Below are 19,729 nucleotides of genomic sequence, written 5' to 3'. Positions count from 1 at the left end.
TCTCTTCCTATCAACACCATGATAGAACAGTTTGTATCCTCCTCCAATACTACGTGCCTTGCTGCCCTTCCACCTTGTCTCCTGCACACACAGTACATCTACCTTCCTTCTCTCCATCATGTCTGCCAGCTCTCTGCCTTTCCCTGTCATTGTGCCAACGTTAAGAGTCCCTATTCTCAAACCTATGTTCCTGCCTTTTCCCTTCTCTCTCTGGCCACGGACCCTTCTGCCTCCTCTGCCTCCTCTCTTTCTTCGACCAAAAAAAAATAAAAAAGAAGTATGCACTAAAAAAAATTAAAGAACATGTGTGACCAGGACAGGTAAATAGCAGTATAGCAAGGGACCAATATATGTGTTATAGTTGTTGAGCAAAGTGATTGATCTTCATGTGTCAATTGGTTTTGGATTCTTACTGGGTTTAAGGATTGTGGTAAATACCCCTTGTTTTATTGTGTTTGGTAAAATGAGTGCTGTAGAAATTTTATTTTAACATATCGTACATTAAATCTTTCAGATAGCCCAGTAGTAGAGGCTACTCGTTCTGAGTCTAACTTTATTTACTTTATGATTTGAATTTCAGTCTAAATCCTATTAGAAACTATTTAATTTGGAGAATTTGTTCTTTCATAGAGTCAAAGAGAGTTTGAGTTGTTGTTAACTTGGGCCATGGCAGATCCAGTATGGAAGATCTGATTAGAATTCTCATATTTCATTAAATTTTACATCAGATGGCCTTTCTAACTGCCCGCTAGATTGTGGCCCTTTGTGTCTGCATTAATACGGTCAGACTTGTTCATAAGTAATGCATTTAATTGGCTTTATGCGTAAATACCTAACAGAACACTGTGGCTCAGACACATTCAGAAATAGTTCTGATTGAGAGAGATGTAATGTTTGACGTTCTACTAATAAAGTTAGGGAAAAAATAAAAATAAATAAAGAGTCAGCAGCGCTAAGCATAAATGTAGATTTTAATACTAAAAATATATAAATGAATGAAAATAAGAAAGTGATTATTCAGCCGAAAAGAAGTTGAGAAAAAGAGTTCACTTCCGGGATAAACCGGAAATGCAAATTAGAGCGAATCATCTTGGCAGTGCAGTCTTTGACGGCCGAGCAGCTGTGAGAGGAGGAGGAGGCTTAGCGTCATGACTAGAAGGAGGCTTTGTCGAAGAGAGGACGGTCAGAAAATGCAGTCCATCAGCTGTTTCGGACACCAGCTCAGGCGTACAAAGCGCGTGGGGTCTCAGACACGGAATTCGATCGTTTAGTCACCGAGTTGATATCTTTGAATCCCTTATTTTTATGTGCCAAACCGCGCCGGAGGAGAGGAGTGCTGTATTTATCTGTCTGTTGTGGACACTCCATCAACAGAACTAGCCCAGACATGGGTAGTGTGAATGTGGTTTTCTGGGACCAGTTGCAGGCTGGCAGCTCCGAAGTGGACTGGTGTGAAGGCAATTACCTTATTTACCCCGGCATCGCAGAATTTTACAACACGGTCAGTTACAGTGAAAGTCTCACACCGAGACAACAATGATGCAATCTTGTTTACATCTTCTTCTTCATGATATTGTTCCGCCGTCTTGAAACTTTTCCATCCCACCTCAGTTGAAACTAACGTTGTTTTGCAGCTGTTTACGATCATTTTCACAGGCCCAGTCCCCCCCCCATCCCCCGCATGACTGCACAGAATCAACACGTTTGCTGTCCTCTCCTCGCGCGCCGCTAGCGCGAGCTCTCCTCATGGCTCTTCTTTGTTTGTCATTCCAGATCAGCAACATACTGTTTTTCGTTTTGCCGCCGATCTTGATGTGCTTGTTCCGCCAATACGCCACGCATTTCAACAGTGGGATCTACCTCATCTGGATCCTACTGGTCGTTGTCGGTGGGTGACACTGACTAAATGAATGTCTTTACTGTCATCCAACACTAGTTAAAGGAGAAGTTGACATGTACGTTGACTTGTTGAAGGAGTCCAATATAGAGTCATGGTTGATGCTCAGTTTTCACATTGATTGATCTGGCAATTTACTAAACAACTAGTCAATCAACATCTATGGGTTCCTTCCTTTTTCGGGGTTAAATTGTGGTGGCCAGTGTTGACTTCAACACTGTGAGTGGCTGTCCTTCACAGTTGTTAACAAGTGATTATGTAACAATCTAACTGGCCCACTTGGAAACCTGCCTGTTTGGATGCAGAGGTTTGTCACACATTTTCTGCCTCTGGCACAGTTCTATGCTATCTGGATTCAGTGAATTCTGTTAAAAACCACTGGGTTTTAGTGGTTTTTACCCTGTATTTATGGAGAATTGCATTGTTCTAAGTAAATTCAAGTAGGTTACTTTAGTTTTTAAATCTGAAAGTCCCACTGCTGTCCTCTTTTGATCTATTGTAAAAGGATTCCCAGTGGTATTTTAATTATGTTTGTCGTTTTCTCCAAAATAGTTTCTGCAGAGCAGCAGTTAGAAATTCACCTCCGTTGTTGTGGCCGGTACTGTTGGCCAAGCCTTCCACCACGATTTGAATGAAAAAATACTCAGAAATGTCTATCATGACAAAAATGCCACAAGAACACCAAATGTGGGTCGTTAAACTTTCGTTCACTGAAAGTTAACCGTAGTAGGTCGACCTTGATTAAAGAACATGCTTGTAACTGTCTTTTTCACCTGATAATTATTTTGTCAAAATGATCAATTATCCGTCTCCTTTCTAAAATGCCTTATTCTCTACCGTGAAGTGTGGTTGCACACTTCTCAAAGTTCTAAGGACCCTCCAGTTTTGTTGATAGAAGTCACGACTTCCTTTTCAGTCTTTAGATGACATTTCCACTGACTTTAACAGTAGTCTATACTAAGAAGATGTACTTTCGAATAACTATTTTACTGTATTCATTTAGTTTTCTGATTTATTTTTTAATCATATTTTAAAAATCTAATTTCTGGCTCCTATTGAATCAGACTCACAAGATGTAAACATGAGTTGCTGCTACAAGTACTGGATAGACAATTGGTTATAAAGTATACAGGGGGGGGGTACTTTCTTTTAATTATCAGTTAATGTTATGGTATTCTCAAAAATCTGTGGATGCACAATTAAGTTTTTTTTTTTGAGTAAGAGATGTGGTATAGGTTTAAAGAACACGAAAACATGTTTATTTCACCTTCTGACAGTTAAAAAAAAATAGGCGTGAGACAAAAAAAAACCCACAGATTATTTGCTTATTTAAACATTTTTGTCTAACTAATGGTAAATTAACATAGGAAAGTGAAGGAAATTCCTTTAACGCCTGTTAAAATGACAACAGATGATGCTGATACTTCATGTCTGCTGGACATTGATAACAGTGGGGCACTGACTGATCCATCCTGTGTCTGCGTTTGAGTACATCTCGTCTCTCCCTTAAGAGGCTGTGGTGCCTAAACTTCTGATGAACAGAAACAGATTAGATTCCGCCGTTCTTTCACAGAGATTAACAGACTGGTTTGGTTAAAGAAGATACTCTATCATTCTAAAACTTTTTACACAGAGTTTAATTGTCGAGACTTGTGCGGTAGATAAAGCATCGGCACAACATACTAAAGAGTTATTTCATGCAACCACAACTTTGAAGCTTGTAAAAGTTGCCTAAATCAGTTGATGCAATGTTTCAAAAGTGTTAGACTGTAGAAAATGGCACAAAAGAACAGTCTGGCTTCTTTATCATCACAGCGAATAAGCTCATTGGTCTCATTGGTTAGAAGATACAATACAACTTTGTCCCAGTTGTTCTCAAGCATGAGTAGAAAACCCTTTTTAGAGACAACATGGCTGCAGATGCATGCATAATAAACACCTGAAAAACCCAATTAAAGCCAAAAAAAGGTCAGGGATGTTGACGTTTGGTGACTGTTTTGAGTCCTTTGACTTTTTTTTTCATAATTGAAAAAGCTGTTCACTTCTTTTGTTCCTAATAAATATTCATGGAGGCTAAGGATTCTTCCTGTCTTTCACTGCAGAACTTTAAAATTGTTAGCTGTCTGACAGTTTTGTTTTTACTTTTGTTTTCTTTTAATCTGAAATTCAAAGGAAAAAAATCCACAGACAATACTTTTGTCATTTTTTTAAGTTATTTACACTTCTTTCCAGCCCAGATCCAAAACCTAATTGTCCTGTGGTTAAAAAAATATAAGTTGTGGCCTTTAAAAGACATTGACTTTCTCTTGTTTTGTAGCAGATAGTTCCTGATCATATTTTGATCAAACACGTTTCTGATCTCACAGACTAAAGCTCCAGTGTCTCTCTTTCTCCCAGGAATAGGATCCACTTATTTCCACGCCACCCTCAGCTTCCTCGGTCAGATGCTGGACGAGCTGGCCATTTTATGGGTGCTCATGTGTGCCATCGCCATGTGGTTTCCTAAAAGATACCTGCCAAGGATCTTCAGGAGAGATCGGTATGCACACTTAAGTGATCTTTCCTCATAATTAGTTGGGAGCCAAAAGATTTGGATATAAGTTTTTAAACATGTCGTTCCTGGAACTGATTAAAAAATAATCATAGACTAGAAGTGTTCTAATGTAGTTGTCTTTGTTTTGGGAAATACTGGACACATTTTTAAAGCAGAAGTAATAGCAGCTTTTGGTGTTTGAGTTTACTGTGGGTCAGTGGTTTGTCGCATGATGTCCCCACTGCCGTGACTCTAATAATAGACCTGTCAAGGATAGCTGACACCAGTAAATGGCTGCATCACATGTCGGTACTTCTTTTTTCATTGTCACCCAGCTGCGATGGCCGTTCCACCACCCCCCTTTGAAATGAATTTTTAGACTTGCTCAGTCTTTGCTGAGCTTTTTACTTAGTTTCTCAAAATTATGTTCTTTGGTTCAGTCCGGAAAGAGTCTTAAGTCATTCTCTTGTTTCTTCTGCATTTCTACAACAAGTTGTAAATATGTGTGTGCTTGCTTCCCTGTGCAGGTCCCGCTTCAAATTGGTCATTGGTATCTTGTCGGGAATCACTACCGGGCTGGCCTTCGTGAAACCCGTCATCAACTCTCTGTCGCTGATGACTCTGGGCATCCCCTGCACGGTGCTGCTCATATCAGAGCTGAAAAGGTTTGTAGAGTTTGAAACAAGAGACTTTAAACTGATTAGAAAGCTGTTGTGTCCGCCAACACACCAACTCCACAGCAGAATATTTCACTCTCCATCTCTTGCAGCTCAATGGAACAAAACATATTAAATATATTTCCATTGGTTTTAATTATTAAAAAAAATGGGGCTGCAACCGATCATGGCTGATTCATGATCCGTATGGATCACTAGCCATGGTTCGCACACACGTGTCCAGTGGATTGCCACCGGGGAAATCTGTGATCTGTTGCACCGCTAAGTAAAAGGACAGTTTATGTGCTTTTTAGCAACCATCATGCTGCGATTATCCATCCATCCATTTTCTTAACCCGCTGGATCCCTTTTGGGCTCCCGGGGGTGCCGGAGCCTGTTCCGGTCACAGTTGGGTAAAGGCAGGGTACACCCTTCGTGTGTACCCGTCTACTGCGGGGTCTCACACACATACACATACACACACATACACACACCAATGGGCAATTTAGAAATACCTATTAACTTTTTGGACTGTGTTTCACTAACCTCTATTCCACCATGCCGCCCATTGCTAAATGTATTTATCTATTTATTTTGGTTGAGTGAGTCATCTTATATCTGTGCCAAATCAGAGGCTACGTCCACACAGCAGGGCTTAATGCTCAATTCCAATTTTTTGAAATTAGATTTTTTGCAAGGCCTTTTGTGATCTCCTGTGTGACCGTGAAATGACCCAGAAGGGACCCGCATACGCAGAAGAGTACTCAACGGTGAACGACGTCACTCGTTTGCGGATGTATTTTTATTTCTATTTTTTGCGTATGTGGCTAACGTTAACAATGGAATGTTATGTTCAATAAAGCTGGGGGGAAAAATGTTAACAATGGATGTCAACAATAGTGTTGTCAACAGCAGAGCTCTTTTTGTATTATTAAATTTATTTTCACAAAGGAGCCAGCACAATAACAATCTTCTCATTTGAAGAAGAAAATTATAAAGGAGGACAGCAAGGTTTTTGAACATGGTGTTTTGTGGAGCAGTGTTAGCAACGTCGGTACAGAGAAACATGTGGGTGCGGAGTCGCAGCCAGGAGTGGTGGAATACTGATGTGAGTGGCTTCACTGATACAGTTGCAAGAGTGTCTAGCCAGGCTGGTCGAGACAGCTTCGGGACCCGGGCTCTCCTCCTCGGGCTCCTCTTGGCCAAAGCAGCTGTCCAACAGTTCTAGTGGCTGAACGCTGGGCTTATCCCCCCAAATGCGGTCCAGCTCTTCGTAAAATGGACAGGTGATACGTTGATGGCCACTCAGTTTGTTCCAGTCTTTAACTTCCTTGTATTTGGCTCATAGGCTTTTTATTTTTCGCTGGCATTGGAGCCAGGATCGTCTTTTTCAAAAACCGCCTGGTTGCGATAAGAGCCCTCGAGTTTTGCCTGAATAGAGCTGTCACCCCGAATGTGAATCAAATTGGTGACCTCGCTTCCCTTCCACTGACTGGTCTCAGCAGCATCGTCCGCCATGGTTGATGTTTATGTTTTCGTTTCCGCCTACTTCAACGCAGAAGTATGACGTTTGAAGCGTATCAATGACGTACGGGTTGGATAAATGTGGCCTGGCCGTTCAGACGGAGGTCGCATTTCAAAAGATCGGATGCGTATCGGATTCAGGACCACATACCCAATTGGCCTGGGTCGCATTTGAAAAGATCAAAAGATGTGTCGTTCAGACTGTCATGAAAAGATCAGATTCAGGTTGCATAGGAGCAAAAAAAATCTGAATTGGGTTGTTTCAGCCTGCAGTGTGAACGTAGCCTGAGACCTCTTTTTTTTTTATTCCCGGATACAGAAGGTAAACCTTTTGAGTGAATTTATATATATATGTAGCACAACATATACAGGCTGCACGGTGGCGCAGTGGTTAGCGCTCTTGCCTCACAGAAAGAAGGCCCCTGGTTGAAACAGAACATCAATGGGGGACCTTTCTGTGTGCAGTTTGCATGTTCTCCCCGTGAATGCATGGGTTTTCTCTGGGGACTCCGGCTTCCCCCCACTGTCCAAAAACATGCTTCTTAGGTTAATTGGTCACTCCAAATTGTCCATAGGTGTGAATGTGAGTGCGCATGGGTGTGTGATATGTGTGACCCTGCGACAGACTGGCGACCTGTCCAGGGTGTCCCCTGCCTTCGCCCATAAGTGGCCGGGATAGGCTCCAGCAGCCCTATGACCCCGAAAGGGACAAACGGTAGAAGATGAATGAGCACAAAATACATTTATAGATGTTTTCTGTCAACATTTAAGTAGACAGAAACGAAAACACAGTTTTCGTTGGAGAGTTTTTAACATGTTCCAGGATTTTTCTCATTATGTATAAAATAATTTAAAATTAAAACTACATTTATAGGATTTCTTTATTCAAATCATGATGGATCAGGAGCAGATAAAAAGCCATAGTTTAAAAAAATCTAAGTTGTGATGCAACAACTGAAATAGGAGGGCCAAAGTCTCCCTGATCCACTCCAATTCTGATGCATCCGCTTGCAGACCCATATACTTCTTCATTGTCCAGGTACGAGCTAGCATCTGGCTCAAAACTGTACTTCTGGATAGCTCCGATATTGCTCGCCGTTTTGGTTGCACCACTAATGTTAGCTTGGGGTTGTAGTAAATATAGTTGGAGTGGAACTTTAAGCATGAATTACTTTACCTTTAAAGGAGCATGAATGTTTCTGCCAATATAGTGTCATATTAAAAAAAAATGGGGAAATGTTTGCACAGCCAGGCTTCTTTTTTAGAGCTTAATCGAGAGAATTACTAGAGAAGAGGCAGTATATTGTTATTTTTTTTTTTTAGGAAAAGCTTTTAAATGTTCTTTTTATCCTAAATCTACATAAATATAAAATAAATCTTACCACATTTAACCAATAGCTTTGTTTGTGAACTATGTGCTTTGAAGCTGTAAGATTTTTGTTTTGACTTTACGGTAGAAGTCAGTTTAGATCCTTTTCTTAAGACTCTATTTGCTATTGTTTTGGTATTATTAAATAAAATATTTAATAATAATATTAAATATATTATTATATAATTATATATTCATTATATTTAATATAATCACTATTAAATATAATAGTGATAATAGTGATAATGAATCAGCTCTTATAGTCATTAGTTGCCAACATAACAGAGGAGACTTTAAAGAAATGACTGCAGTGAGTCACCTTTGACCTTAAGCTTGTCCGTCTTTTCCAGGCAGAGCATCTTATTTTTCTAAAGAATGTTCCTGGAACCACTTTGCCCGCCCTTCTTTGTCTTTGCGAATGAATGTGTCAAATGTTTTTCTCCAAGTCTTGAGAGTGTATGATGTGTTTTTTTTCTGTTTCCTACAAGCCTTTACTCCCGTACCCTAAAACCTTAAGTCATCTATTGTTTAACTTGTGCATTATTCCTGACACGATGGCCTTGCTCGTCATCGTTTGAAGCTGGTTGTTTTTGTTCTTCTAAATGGGACACATTTCCTGTGTTCCTGACTGATTGACTTCCGCCCCCCAAAAGTACACAATATTTTGCTGTTGTTTGCTTTTTCACATCACGGACTCTTGGTTGCTTTTCAAGCGCCTTCCAGCTGAACAAAAACAGTGTTATGAATGTAAAGAAAAATATATCAAATAGAATAAAAATTTCCAAGTTTACCAAGCAAAGTACGTGGGAAATTTCTGCTATCATTTGTGGTTTCCATTCATCATTGTTTTTCATGTTTAGGTCATGGGGTCAGTAGTCCAAACGACCCCTACTTTTAATAGTCTCTTCCCAATCAGACACAATGCTTCACCACAGAGATTCGAATGAGTAGAATCTCCATTCTGAGTCCCCTTCCAAATTGTCTCCCTATAAATAACGGAGCCCCCCGCCTCCTTGTGAAGAAAACTTAATGTTGGCTTTGTGAATTTATGATCTGAACTGTTCCTTTCAGCCCAGCTCATGGCTGTGGGTGGGGGTAGGAACAGAGACTCTCCGGTAAATGGAGAGAGCCATTTTGACCTTTTTCTTGGACTCTTGGACTTGGTTCTATAAACGAATCAAATGTGTCCAGTCTGAATACAACCTTATTCAGACTGTGCTGCCACCACACCACCTGAACCCTGTCCAAGTCTGCTGGACTTATCAAATTCTATAAACCCACTGTGTTGATGGGTTTATTGTTCTCATCTTAAAATAACAAGTCTATCTGTGATTTCAACAAGTTATCTTTTTATTCTTTCTTCCCTTTTGCCCCATAAGACATCATCAGTGACAACAACTATAATCAAAACTGTGAGTCAGATGTTTTTCCAAAGGAAAAAAAATGAAAACAAGGCTCTTGTTTCATTTCTTTTAGTGCAGTGACAGGATTGGAGCTGTGCGTTCAAAGAAAAGTATCCGGACTCTCTTTAGCATTAGGAAGCAGAAAAGGTTTATTTTGTATGACGGGGAAAGTAGAAAGCTTGTTTTCCAATCAAATGCTGGGATTTTGAGATGCACTATAGACTACAGTATAGAATACAGTTTGAACCACTTGAAGGCGGGAAAACCTGTTTTAATGACCACACTGACAAAAACACAGCAGTTGATGGTTTTGCACGCACATCTAAAAATAACTTCATTGCGGTTTCTGTTTTACTTTGCAGAATACAGAACCTATTTTTCAAAGTAGAAACTTACCAGACCCACTTTTGTGTTTGCAGCCCGTTGTGTCCTAATTGTAGCCACATTTATTTTAAAAAAAATAGCTAAAAAGGAAGCCTATTTAGATTTGATAGCAGATTTGTTTTTCAGAATTGAAGTGAAAAGTCTCCCATTTTTGTGAACCTTTTTAGGATATTCTATTGTAAATTAGCTATGCAGGTTATGTATTACTAATTTTCTTATCTTTTTCAAATACACTGGTAAAGTAATTGCATTCTACTTAGTTCATTGTTTTTTATGCTAAAGTGAACTAAAAATATCTACTCACCAATGCTATTATATCATCCAAAGTTCACAATTTTCTGTCCTTTATTATTTCTTTGCATGATTATTTTAAATAAAAATCAAACTAATATAATAACAATGCTTCCTTTTCATGGTTTAGATTGAAATAGTTTTCCTAAGATTTGCAAAAATGATGACTTTAGCCTTTATTTTGCTTCCTTTACTGAAACCATAAATCTTCTCATTGTTTCTTATCAGAGGCGTGTCTGTAATTTCTGACTGAATTTTATAATTCAGTGCTGATTTTTTAGCAGGAAGGGATGTTGATTGACCTACAGGCAGAAGCTATAAGGAATTTAAGGCGGAATGACTTGAATGCCTGGACTGCAGACTGAAACCTCACGTTGCTCTATGACGACCGTCTACAACAGCTTAACGACCCGCTTTCTTTCATTTCCAGACTTCCTGCTACTAAGGAGAAGCAGCGACACTTTTCCTGCCCCCTTTCTGGATTGGTTATGTAATCCGGTTTAGGAGTTCATCTCACTAGGACATTTATTGTAATGGAGCTAAGGTTTTAGGAATCTAATGCTATCACTTCCAGTTCTTTTCATTAAACCCACCGTGAATATTTACATCTGAAGACTTTTGCTGTTTGTGTTGCTGCTGCAGCTCACTGACATAGAAGCTAAATCGATTAGCAGTTGTTGTGATCTCCGCCCTGCTTTGCTGAACTTTGTAGGTTAGTTTTGTTAGAAGTTAAAATTTCTTTGCTGGGATTGTAATATGTACTAGAATGTGTACTTGTGCAACTCTCCCGCAATATTGCTAACTTTTTTCCCCCCCAGAGTATCCAATTACCAGAAAGTCAAAAGTTATTGGGTTAAAGGTATCTGGAGCTTGTTTTTCCTGTTTTAAGATTTGAACTTTTACTTTTTTTCTATTCGGTTTTGGGGAAAAAAGCAAGTTTTCCTGCAAATAGCAGATTGTAATAGGCGGCCTGTGTCATTTAAACAGTTAAGGGTGCTTTTTTAAGTCATTTTGTTGACAACAAAGAGTTGGTTGGTGATTTTGTGTTGTGTGAAAGGTTTTTAAAATTTTCTTCAAAATTCACCTAAAGCTTTTTTAGGACTTTTTTAGGACTCCGACCCGTAGAATTGGAAAAAAAACATAAAACATTAACACCATTTTTTCTTTGAAGACATGGCAAAAATGTTACTTTGCAGAGATTCAAATTCAACCACAGAGGTCAGCATTTCTGATTTTTTTTCAGTATTTACAATTTTTTAAAATTAGGCTATAATTGGATTTTAAATAAAAGCTAAAGAAGTCATTTTGGAGCACAGAAGCGTCATTGCTGCCAAGTTCAATAAATGAATTGAATGTTATTTTTTTCCCCTCAGTTTGTAAAGGTCATTAAGAAATCTGTTTTCCAGAAGAAATCAGCAGACAAAACAGTGAGAGTCTGTTGGAACGGGCAGTTTTCTTTATCACTGAAAAACTGTGCAGGCTGTGAGCTCGAGGCTCTTCCTTGTAGCTGAAGAAAGCTCGCTGTTTCGTGCAGCTCAAGTCCTCCTGGAACTTCAAGGTAAAGTGGTGCGACTTCATCAGATGCACGGTCTGAAGGGAAGGTGACACCTTGTCAGAACGAACGCAGCTCTGCATGGCTGTTTACCTCAACTGCAGTCGGTAAGGAGGACAACACTAAGAATAGCTTATCAGCGGCCCTCTGGATTAGCATATCTTTGTAGGTCAGCGGGGTGTTGATTTATGGAACACTCTGCATACAGAGTCTGTCAAACATTTAAGTGATGCTGTTTTCCAGGGAGGTCTGGGTGTTGTGTAGCTTCAAAAATCCTGAAAGGTGAGAGATTAAAGGTGCAAATCCTGGATTATTGTTGGATATCTGTCTGAATTCTTTCATCTTCAAATTGGTAACATAAAAAGTTTGTGTTCATATATCAACCAGTGGAAATAAGGCACTTTACTCTTCATTTTCTGGTGGTATAACTTAGGGAAAAAAAGTACAACTTGTGCGTATATTTTGTCAAGTTTCTTCTGTTTCTTTGTCTGGGCAGGTGTGAAAACCCACGTGTGTTCAAGCTGGGCTTGATCTCGGGGACCTGGTGGGCACTGGCTCTACTCTGCTGGATCAGCGACAGGATATTCTGTGAAATGTGGTCATCTGTTAACTTCCCCTATTTGCACTGCGCCTGGTACGCTCAAAGTCTGCTGGGAGAAATTGTTCTGGCAGAAACATCTCAACAACTCGCTAGTACACATGATTTGTTTGGCTGTATTTGAATTTTGGTACTCTTCTGGAAATGCTGGTTTATTTCTAAAGCATGTGAAATATATGGATTGTTCCAAACATGTTACTTTTTTTGTTTTAAATATTGGGAGGTTTCAGTTTCTATTCAGGAAAACATTTCGACATCAGTGTAGACAAAAAAAATGTAACCCCCTCCTGGATTTTTATGTAATTTTTGTTCCCTTGTGGCTTTCTACATTTCTGATGATTCTCTTTCTCTCACAGGCACATCCTCATTTGCCTGGCGTCTTACTTGGGTTGCGTTTGTTTCGCATACTTTGATGTTGCCACAGAAGCACCGGAGCGAGGCCCCGTCATCATGTTCTGGCCAAATGAGAAGTGGGCTTTCATCGGCGTGCCATACGTTTCCTTCCTCTGCGTCCATAAGAAGCCAGTCGTCAAGGTCACCTAAAATCGGCCAGGGTTGGACTTTTTTGACCACTTCAACAGCAGCGAGACACCAAAGCACCTGTTGGAGCCGTGCGTCCTCCACTGCTGCTTTCATGGTTTCAGGACATCTACGATGGTCCACTGTCAGCTAAACATGAAAAGATCCCTGCCCTCATCTGGGCTTGTGTCATATTGGTCTGAAATGAAGCACCAAGTCTGTTACATTTATTAACTATATAACAGGGTTGCACTTTAAAATGGTGTCAAAGGTTAAAAAACTCCTTTACAGTGTTATTCACCAGCTCTCAGGCTTTACATGAGAAATCATGGAATCTCTATTGAGTATTCCTGTTATGCATTTACTCCTTTGTGAAGCACAGATTTAGCACACTTTGTGATCACCAGAAATGTTCAGTACAAGCTTTAAAATATCAGCACCTCATTGATCCAGTTTTGTTTAAATCCCCAAAACTGGTGCACTGGAATCATTTCTTGTATTTGAGGCTTGACTCACTATTAAGCCAATTATGCAAATCTGTGAATTTATAGATTTATTTCGATGTTCCTCCAAAGCCTTAAGATCACATGCAACTGCCCTTAACGATAGCATTTTTTGTCTTTCTTTCTTCCGTTGAAGATGTACTTTCAGCAACTGTGATTATTGAATGTGAGAAAACATGCTTTAATATATTTCAGTGTATATTTTTAGCAACATAATACTTTCTGAACACAGAAATGTTTTCCTTTTTTTTTCTAAATGATGTGGTACTTTGTGGTTGATGCCTAAAATGAACCTTTAGAAATGTAATTTTTTTATAAACATGTAAAATACATTACTTTGATTAGTACAAAGCCTTTATTCCTTTATCTGTCTTAGTTATTTTATTTTTATTTCTTTTTTATTACCGGTAATTCTTCAGTTTATGAATAAATATTCAAAAGTCTTCACCAAACAATATAAGAAGGGACTGCATAAATTTTATAAACTTACATTTTTTTTATTAATTGCTTTACATTCAACAAAGCAAGTCTAACACCTGCTCATTGATGAAAGTCATAGGTATATGAACCAGCTGAGGAACTAATGGGTAGTTAGTGCAACAAACACGTTAGAATTTAGATGATTTCATGTCCAATGCCTTTGCATTATGTGTCATAGCATGTCAACCTGTTTAGAATATCTTTGTAATCAAAACAAATATTTCTTGTGAGACGTGAATCAATGTGACTTTAAAGGCTTTGGTATAGAAAAGCTTTTTCCCTAACATTGTGTTGACATTGGGCCTCAGGTATTATATTTCCTAACATCTATTTCTCTAGCAATGTTGAAAGTACTCATGATTTGCACAGAAATATTTATTTTTCATAAGTTAGGCTCTTTTGTATACAGATATTTGTAAAAGTATGGACGTTTTGATATTATATTTTGTTCAATAAATGTATCCAATAGCAAATGTTTCTTTTTCTTATTCTATGAATAAAGATGCAGGTACCTTTTGCTGCCACCAGGGGGCAATATTATCACATTTTCATATAGTTCCAAATACTGAACTGCAGTTGGTGCTTTTGAATTTAGCCATGGTCGGCTGCAGACAGTTAGATACTAAGTTTTATTGACTATTGCAGCAAAATCACAGACTGATTAATAACTATTGCGTAGATGTATCTAACTTTAGTGAATATTCGGCAATCTTATTACTAAAATGAAGCTTAGCCAGCCTGATTTTTTTTTATCTGCTCTATTATATTTCAAAAGATATTTGGGTTTCTACAGAAGAAAAAAAACACAGCAAGACGGCCACAGTTCAAGTCCTGGCTGGGGGACCTGGAACAGAACATCAATGGGGGACCTTTCTGTGTGGACTTTGCATGTTCTCCCCGTGCATGTGTGGGTTCTCTCCGGGATCTCCGGCTTCCTCCCACCATCCAAAAACATGTTTGATAGGTCATTTGGCAACTCTAAATTGTCCATAGGTGTAAGAGTGCGTGGGTGTGTGATTGTGGACATAAATGAAAAAGAGAAAAACAAAAACCACTTATAATTTTCAAAAACAGTTTCTTTAATGTAGTGTGATGTACTGTAGTTTAATTTGTCACTTTTGCCTATTTTAATGCAATATTGTTTTATTTCTTTTACATATGGGATCGACTAGTCGTTACCTCAACTCAGGAATTAAAATACAAAATTCCCTCCAAAAAACGGGATTAGTGTTTAATTTTCAATTGTAGGCACCTCACTTCCCCCTATCGCTATGCAGCTTAGTTTACTTCTGCATGCTGATTGGACCAACAAAAGCACACAGTCGGCCCTCCTTCTGGAATTTTCCATACATGACTGCCACAGACCAGATGCTAACAGGTTTGTGATCGTTTATGTGAATTTCTGCTGCAGACAGTGATGTTAGCTTAACATCATTCATGCTGTAAATGTGGCGCTAACGTTTGTTTAATCTTCAGACAGAATCTTCGTAGAAAACTTCACAGATAAAATGTGGGATTTTATTACATGTTTTTCTTTTTAGCCAGGAAAAAAATGTAATAATAGATGCCATAAAAGTATTTATAAGTTGTTGTTTTTTTTGTAGGAGAGCAGTGAACTTAATTAAAATTTTAATCTTAAAGTTTTTTTGTTCTTGTTTTGTTTTTCAGGTGCAGTTATTTTGGCCTTTCCTGAAGGACTATAGTTGATAAATATGATTAAACCAGTGTGTGGCCTAAATCAGGTTAAGGTGAACTGTGACATCATCAGATATGACATCATTACAATCTGATTACACTTAATTAAATTGATGTCACAATGAGTCACAATGATGACATTAGACACATCATTGATGTCATATTAATATTGTGACATCATTACATGTAATCCAGTGTCAGAATTTGACAGAATGACATCCTCTGATAATAGTTAAAATTCTACATATAGACCTTCTGGAAATCAATAAAAAAACATTTTTTTTATAGGTGCACGCGCAATCCCTCACACGAACAAAGAAAAACATGGAGCCAACAAATGCACATTGCTACAAAGACATATATGGCAATGTCCTGTTACATATATGTCGCAAAAATGAAGGAGCACATTATAGACCAAGGCGGGTGGCACCTGGAGCAGGGGTTCAGTTGACAAGGAAAAAGTTTTCTGATGAAGAGCCTTGTTCTGAGAAGGAACATCAACAGGGCCCAAAGGAATTCCTTCATCAAGAGAAACTCGATGACACCAAGAGAAAAAGAGACAGTGGTGTCATGAAAGGGGGAATGGGAAAGACAAAACAACCCTTTCAGCTAAACTTGTCAAAACCTCCAACTAAACAAACTAAAAGGGATGCGACAATTCAAACAAGTTGTGGAACTGTCACCAGAGCAGAGCACAGAATACAAACGGTGGTACACAAGAGACCTACCCCTGTTAGGGACCCGTATCAACTGCCTTCCGTACAGTACGGAAATCCAGCCCGCACTTCCTATAACCATAGAAAGCTCACATATCCACAAACCAGCTCCACTGGCAAAGACCCAAAAGTGTCGGTAACAGGAATGAGTCAGGACACGTCACCTCTGGTGTGTATAGGGAAAAGAATAACTCTAGCGGACCCTGCTACAAAACCACCCAACCGGCTTTCTATCTTGGCATCCATGAAGCGGGCAGGGAACCTTAAAAAATTAGCCAAATAAATGTACCGTTTTTAGTTGTAGGCCAGTTAGGATAGTAAGTTTAGACATTATTATTAGAAAAGTAAAAAAAAAAAAAAAGGAGAAAAAATATAGGGGATCGCGGTGTTAGAGCATAAAAAGTAGGAAGGACTAAAGTGAATGAAATCATCAAATTGGTTTCTTGACATAATCCATTATGAAAAACAAGTCATTTTTGTATTGATTGTAGGTTTAGTTTTCAATGCAAAAATAATGTGTGATCAAAAAGTAGGAAGGGGTAGAATTAAAAACAGACAAAATCTAGTTGCTGGAAGTTTTTAATTCTTTTTTTTAAGTTCATTAGTATTATTTTAACAACTTGTCATGTCCAACAGCTGAGAAAAATTTAAAAGCTTCGCGATATAACATCAGACATGGGTCTAGTTTGCAAAACCGGAGTTTGGAGTCATTATTGTCAAATCTCTAGGGGAAGTTTGTTCTAGTGCGAGGCCTGCAAATGCCCAAAATAAAGCAAGAATGACATATTTACATCTAAATATGTCATTGAATCAGAATCCGAATTACTTTATTGATCCCACACGTGGGAAATTTGTTTGTTACCATAGCAACTGACAGCAGAGGGAAAAAAAAAAGACTAAGAACAATATAAAAAACAAGAACAAAGAAAATGTAGCATAAATGCAAACAACAAGGTAGCATAATTTAAAAATCTATTTACATAACAGTGAAGGTAAAAAGATGTGCAAAAGAAATGTTCAAAATGGAAAAAAAAATAAATAGGTAATAAAAAAATGTGCAACGGTTATTACAGGGTTATTGTATTGGGTATGAAGGATTTCTGGTACCGGGCAGTCTGGAGCGGAGCTGTCTGAGCCTCTTAGAGAAGGAGCTCTGCTGTTTGTCCAGAACAGGGTGGAGAGGATGCTCTGGGTTGTCCATGATTGAAAGGAGTCTGTTCAGTGACCTCCTATCCATCACTGCTTCAAATGTTTCCTGTTTGCAGCCAATGACAGAACCCGCCTTCCTGATCAGCTTGTTCAGTCTGTTGGCGTCACTGACTGCAATGCTGCTTCCCCAGCAGACCACAGAGGAGAACATGGTGCTGCTACCACAGACTAGTAGAAAATCCCCAGCATCTTGCTGCACACGTTGAGTATGAGTAGAATGAGTAGAATCTCCATTCTGAGTCCCCTTCCAAATTGTCTCCCTATAAAGGGAGACCCCCGCCTCCTTGTGAAGAAAACTTAATGTTGGCTTTGTGAATCTATGATCTGAACTGTTCCTTTCAACCCAGCTCATGGCTGCAGGTGGGGGTAGGAACAGAGACGCTCCAGTAAATGGAGAGAGGAATTTTTACCTTTTTCTTGGACTTGGACTTGGACTTAGGGTTACTTTGGTGAGTTTTCAGGTATGTTACAGGCCTCAAAAAGGTGACTCTTGTCGGAAGAATAAAAAGAACAAAACTGATAATAAACATTACAGATACAATAGGGTCCTTGCACTCCGTGCTCGGGCCCTAATAATAAACATTATAAATACAATAGGGTCCTTGAACTTCGTGCGTGGGCCCTAACAAACATTACAAATACATTATGGTCCTTGCACTACGTGCTTGGGCCCTAACTATGTCAAATAGAGCATAAAATACCCAAGTATACCAAGCCAAGTAAATGGTACATTTCTGAGAGTGGAATTTTGACCTTTTTCTTGGACTTAGGGTTCCTTTTTCTAATCCCAGCTCTTTCATACACTCCAGTGAGAGGTGGAGGTCCGGGCTGGAGGAAACCATAGAAGCATATTATCTAAGAGCAACGAAGACAGGATTCCAAACCCTTCTGCCACGAATAGACTGAATGACAAACAATAATTATAAGTCCATGTCTGATTTATCGCTGGCAATGCAAACCAAACTCCTCCTCTGTTTGTTTTGCTCCCAAAAGCAGGCAATGAATCTCCTACTTCCAAAGCATACCTACCAAGAAACCCTAAGGGGCAGGCTCAAAAAGCCTTTTCAAATCTGCCAAACACATGTGAACTGTAAACTTTCAAGATCCTTATAGGATTTCTGCATTAAGAGAGCTCTGATCCACGGCCAAAACAGACATAATAGCGCTTCTCCTAAAAGTGAGGTATGGACCGTCCAACCAATACTGCATACACATTAAGCCAGGGCCAGGAAGCTGAGAGCAGCTTGAATCCCCTGTCATTAAAACACACATCCTCCTTTTTAGTGAAACGTGATGTTATAGAGATACATTAACCAAGATAGTCGTGCAACATCCTGAGATTTCAAAAACCTTTTAAGTGTAAAAATGGAAACATTGTCCTCAGTTTTTGCTGAAAACATGAAAGCTTTCTACCCAAACAAACAATAAAAAACATGTAGTCTAGCTGTCAAAACCCCAATTGTTTTTCCATCACATGGTTGGTGCGTTTTATTTCTGTTTTATCTTCCAAACCAGCATTTAGTCATTTAGTCATCATTTATAAAACTTTAAAAGTGGTTTCTGGTCCTGCTTCAGGGTTTTCTTCTGTGTATTCAGACTGGAAATTTGTCATGGATTATCGAGGGAAAGGAACTCTGGTTCACTATAAACGAATCAAATGTGTCCAGTCTGAATACAACCTTATTCAGACTGTGCTGCCACCACACCACCTGAACCCTGTCCAAGTCTGCTGGACTTATCAAATTCTATAAACCCACTGTGTTGATGTGTTTATTGTTCTCATTTTAACATAACAAGTCTCCCTGTAATTTCAACAAGCAATCTTTTTCTTTATTTCTTTCCTTTTGCCCCATAAGACATCATCAGTGACAACAACTATAATCAAAACTGTGAATCAGATGTTTTTCCTCTTTACCACGCCTTCAAAGTTCTCGTTTGAACATTTGCTACTCCACCCGGGCTTGAATGACCAGATCTAAGCTATTCCTTACCTACCTTCTTCTCCAAGTCTTCAAATGGGTGGCCTCCAAAGGCGTAGAACACCGAATAGCACCCGCTGAGGGAATGCACAATACTTCAAGTGTTTTCTTACAGGTAGCCAAAACCAGGTATTTGCATTCATGCACTCTCAAAAACAAAACAAAAAAGAACTTTGATAATTTTTCTCTGTTGTTGAAAATAACCTTTTCACAGGTCTCTGAAAGAACATCAGACATCAGCAACATATAAGTCAGTTCACCCTTTGGGGATTCTTCACAGCTAACTGGAGAGCGTCAGCCCACAACATCATTGAAAAAAGGTTCAGCGCACTGTCTAGTGGGTCTAGATGACCCAACTCCCAACGTTAAAGTGCCTAGGATAGCACAAGGGTTACAAAAGCTTTGCAAACAATAAAAATAA

General features: G+C 39.0%; 1 protein-coding gene across 1 annotated transcript; it reads left to right on the top strand.

The window, feature by feature from the left end:
* Window positions 1–1,054: 1,054 nt before the first annotated feature.
* On the top strand, window positions 1,055–14,182 carry LOC144994519 (alkaline ceramidase 2-like). Its single transcript, XM_078952551.1, has 6 exons — window positions 1,055–1,501; window positions 1,774–1,888; window positions 4,295–4,436; window positions 4,958–5,095; window positions 12,106–12,243; window positions 12,564–14,182. The coding sequence occupies exons 1-6, from the start codon at window positions 1,388–1,390 to the stop codon at window positions 12,748–12,750; spliced, it is 834 nt and encodes a 277-aa protein (XP_078808677.1). The 5' UTR covers window positions 1,055–1,387; the 3' UTR covers window positions 12,751–14,182.
* Window positions 14,183–19,729: the final 5,547 nt, after the last annotated feature.

Source organism: Oryzias latipes, chromosome 1 (genome assembly GCF_053564925.1).
Source record: "Oryzias latipes strain Hd-rR chromosome 1, Olatipes_Hd-rR_3.1".
NCBI lineage: Eukaryota > Metazoa > Chordata > Actinopteri > Beloniformes > Adrianichthyidae > Oryzias > Oryzias latipes.
Note: the sequence above shows the minus strand (reverse complement) of the source record. Positions and strands in the feature narration are given on the sequence as shown.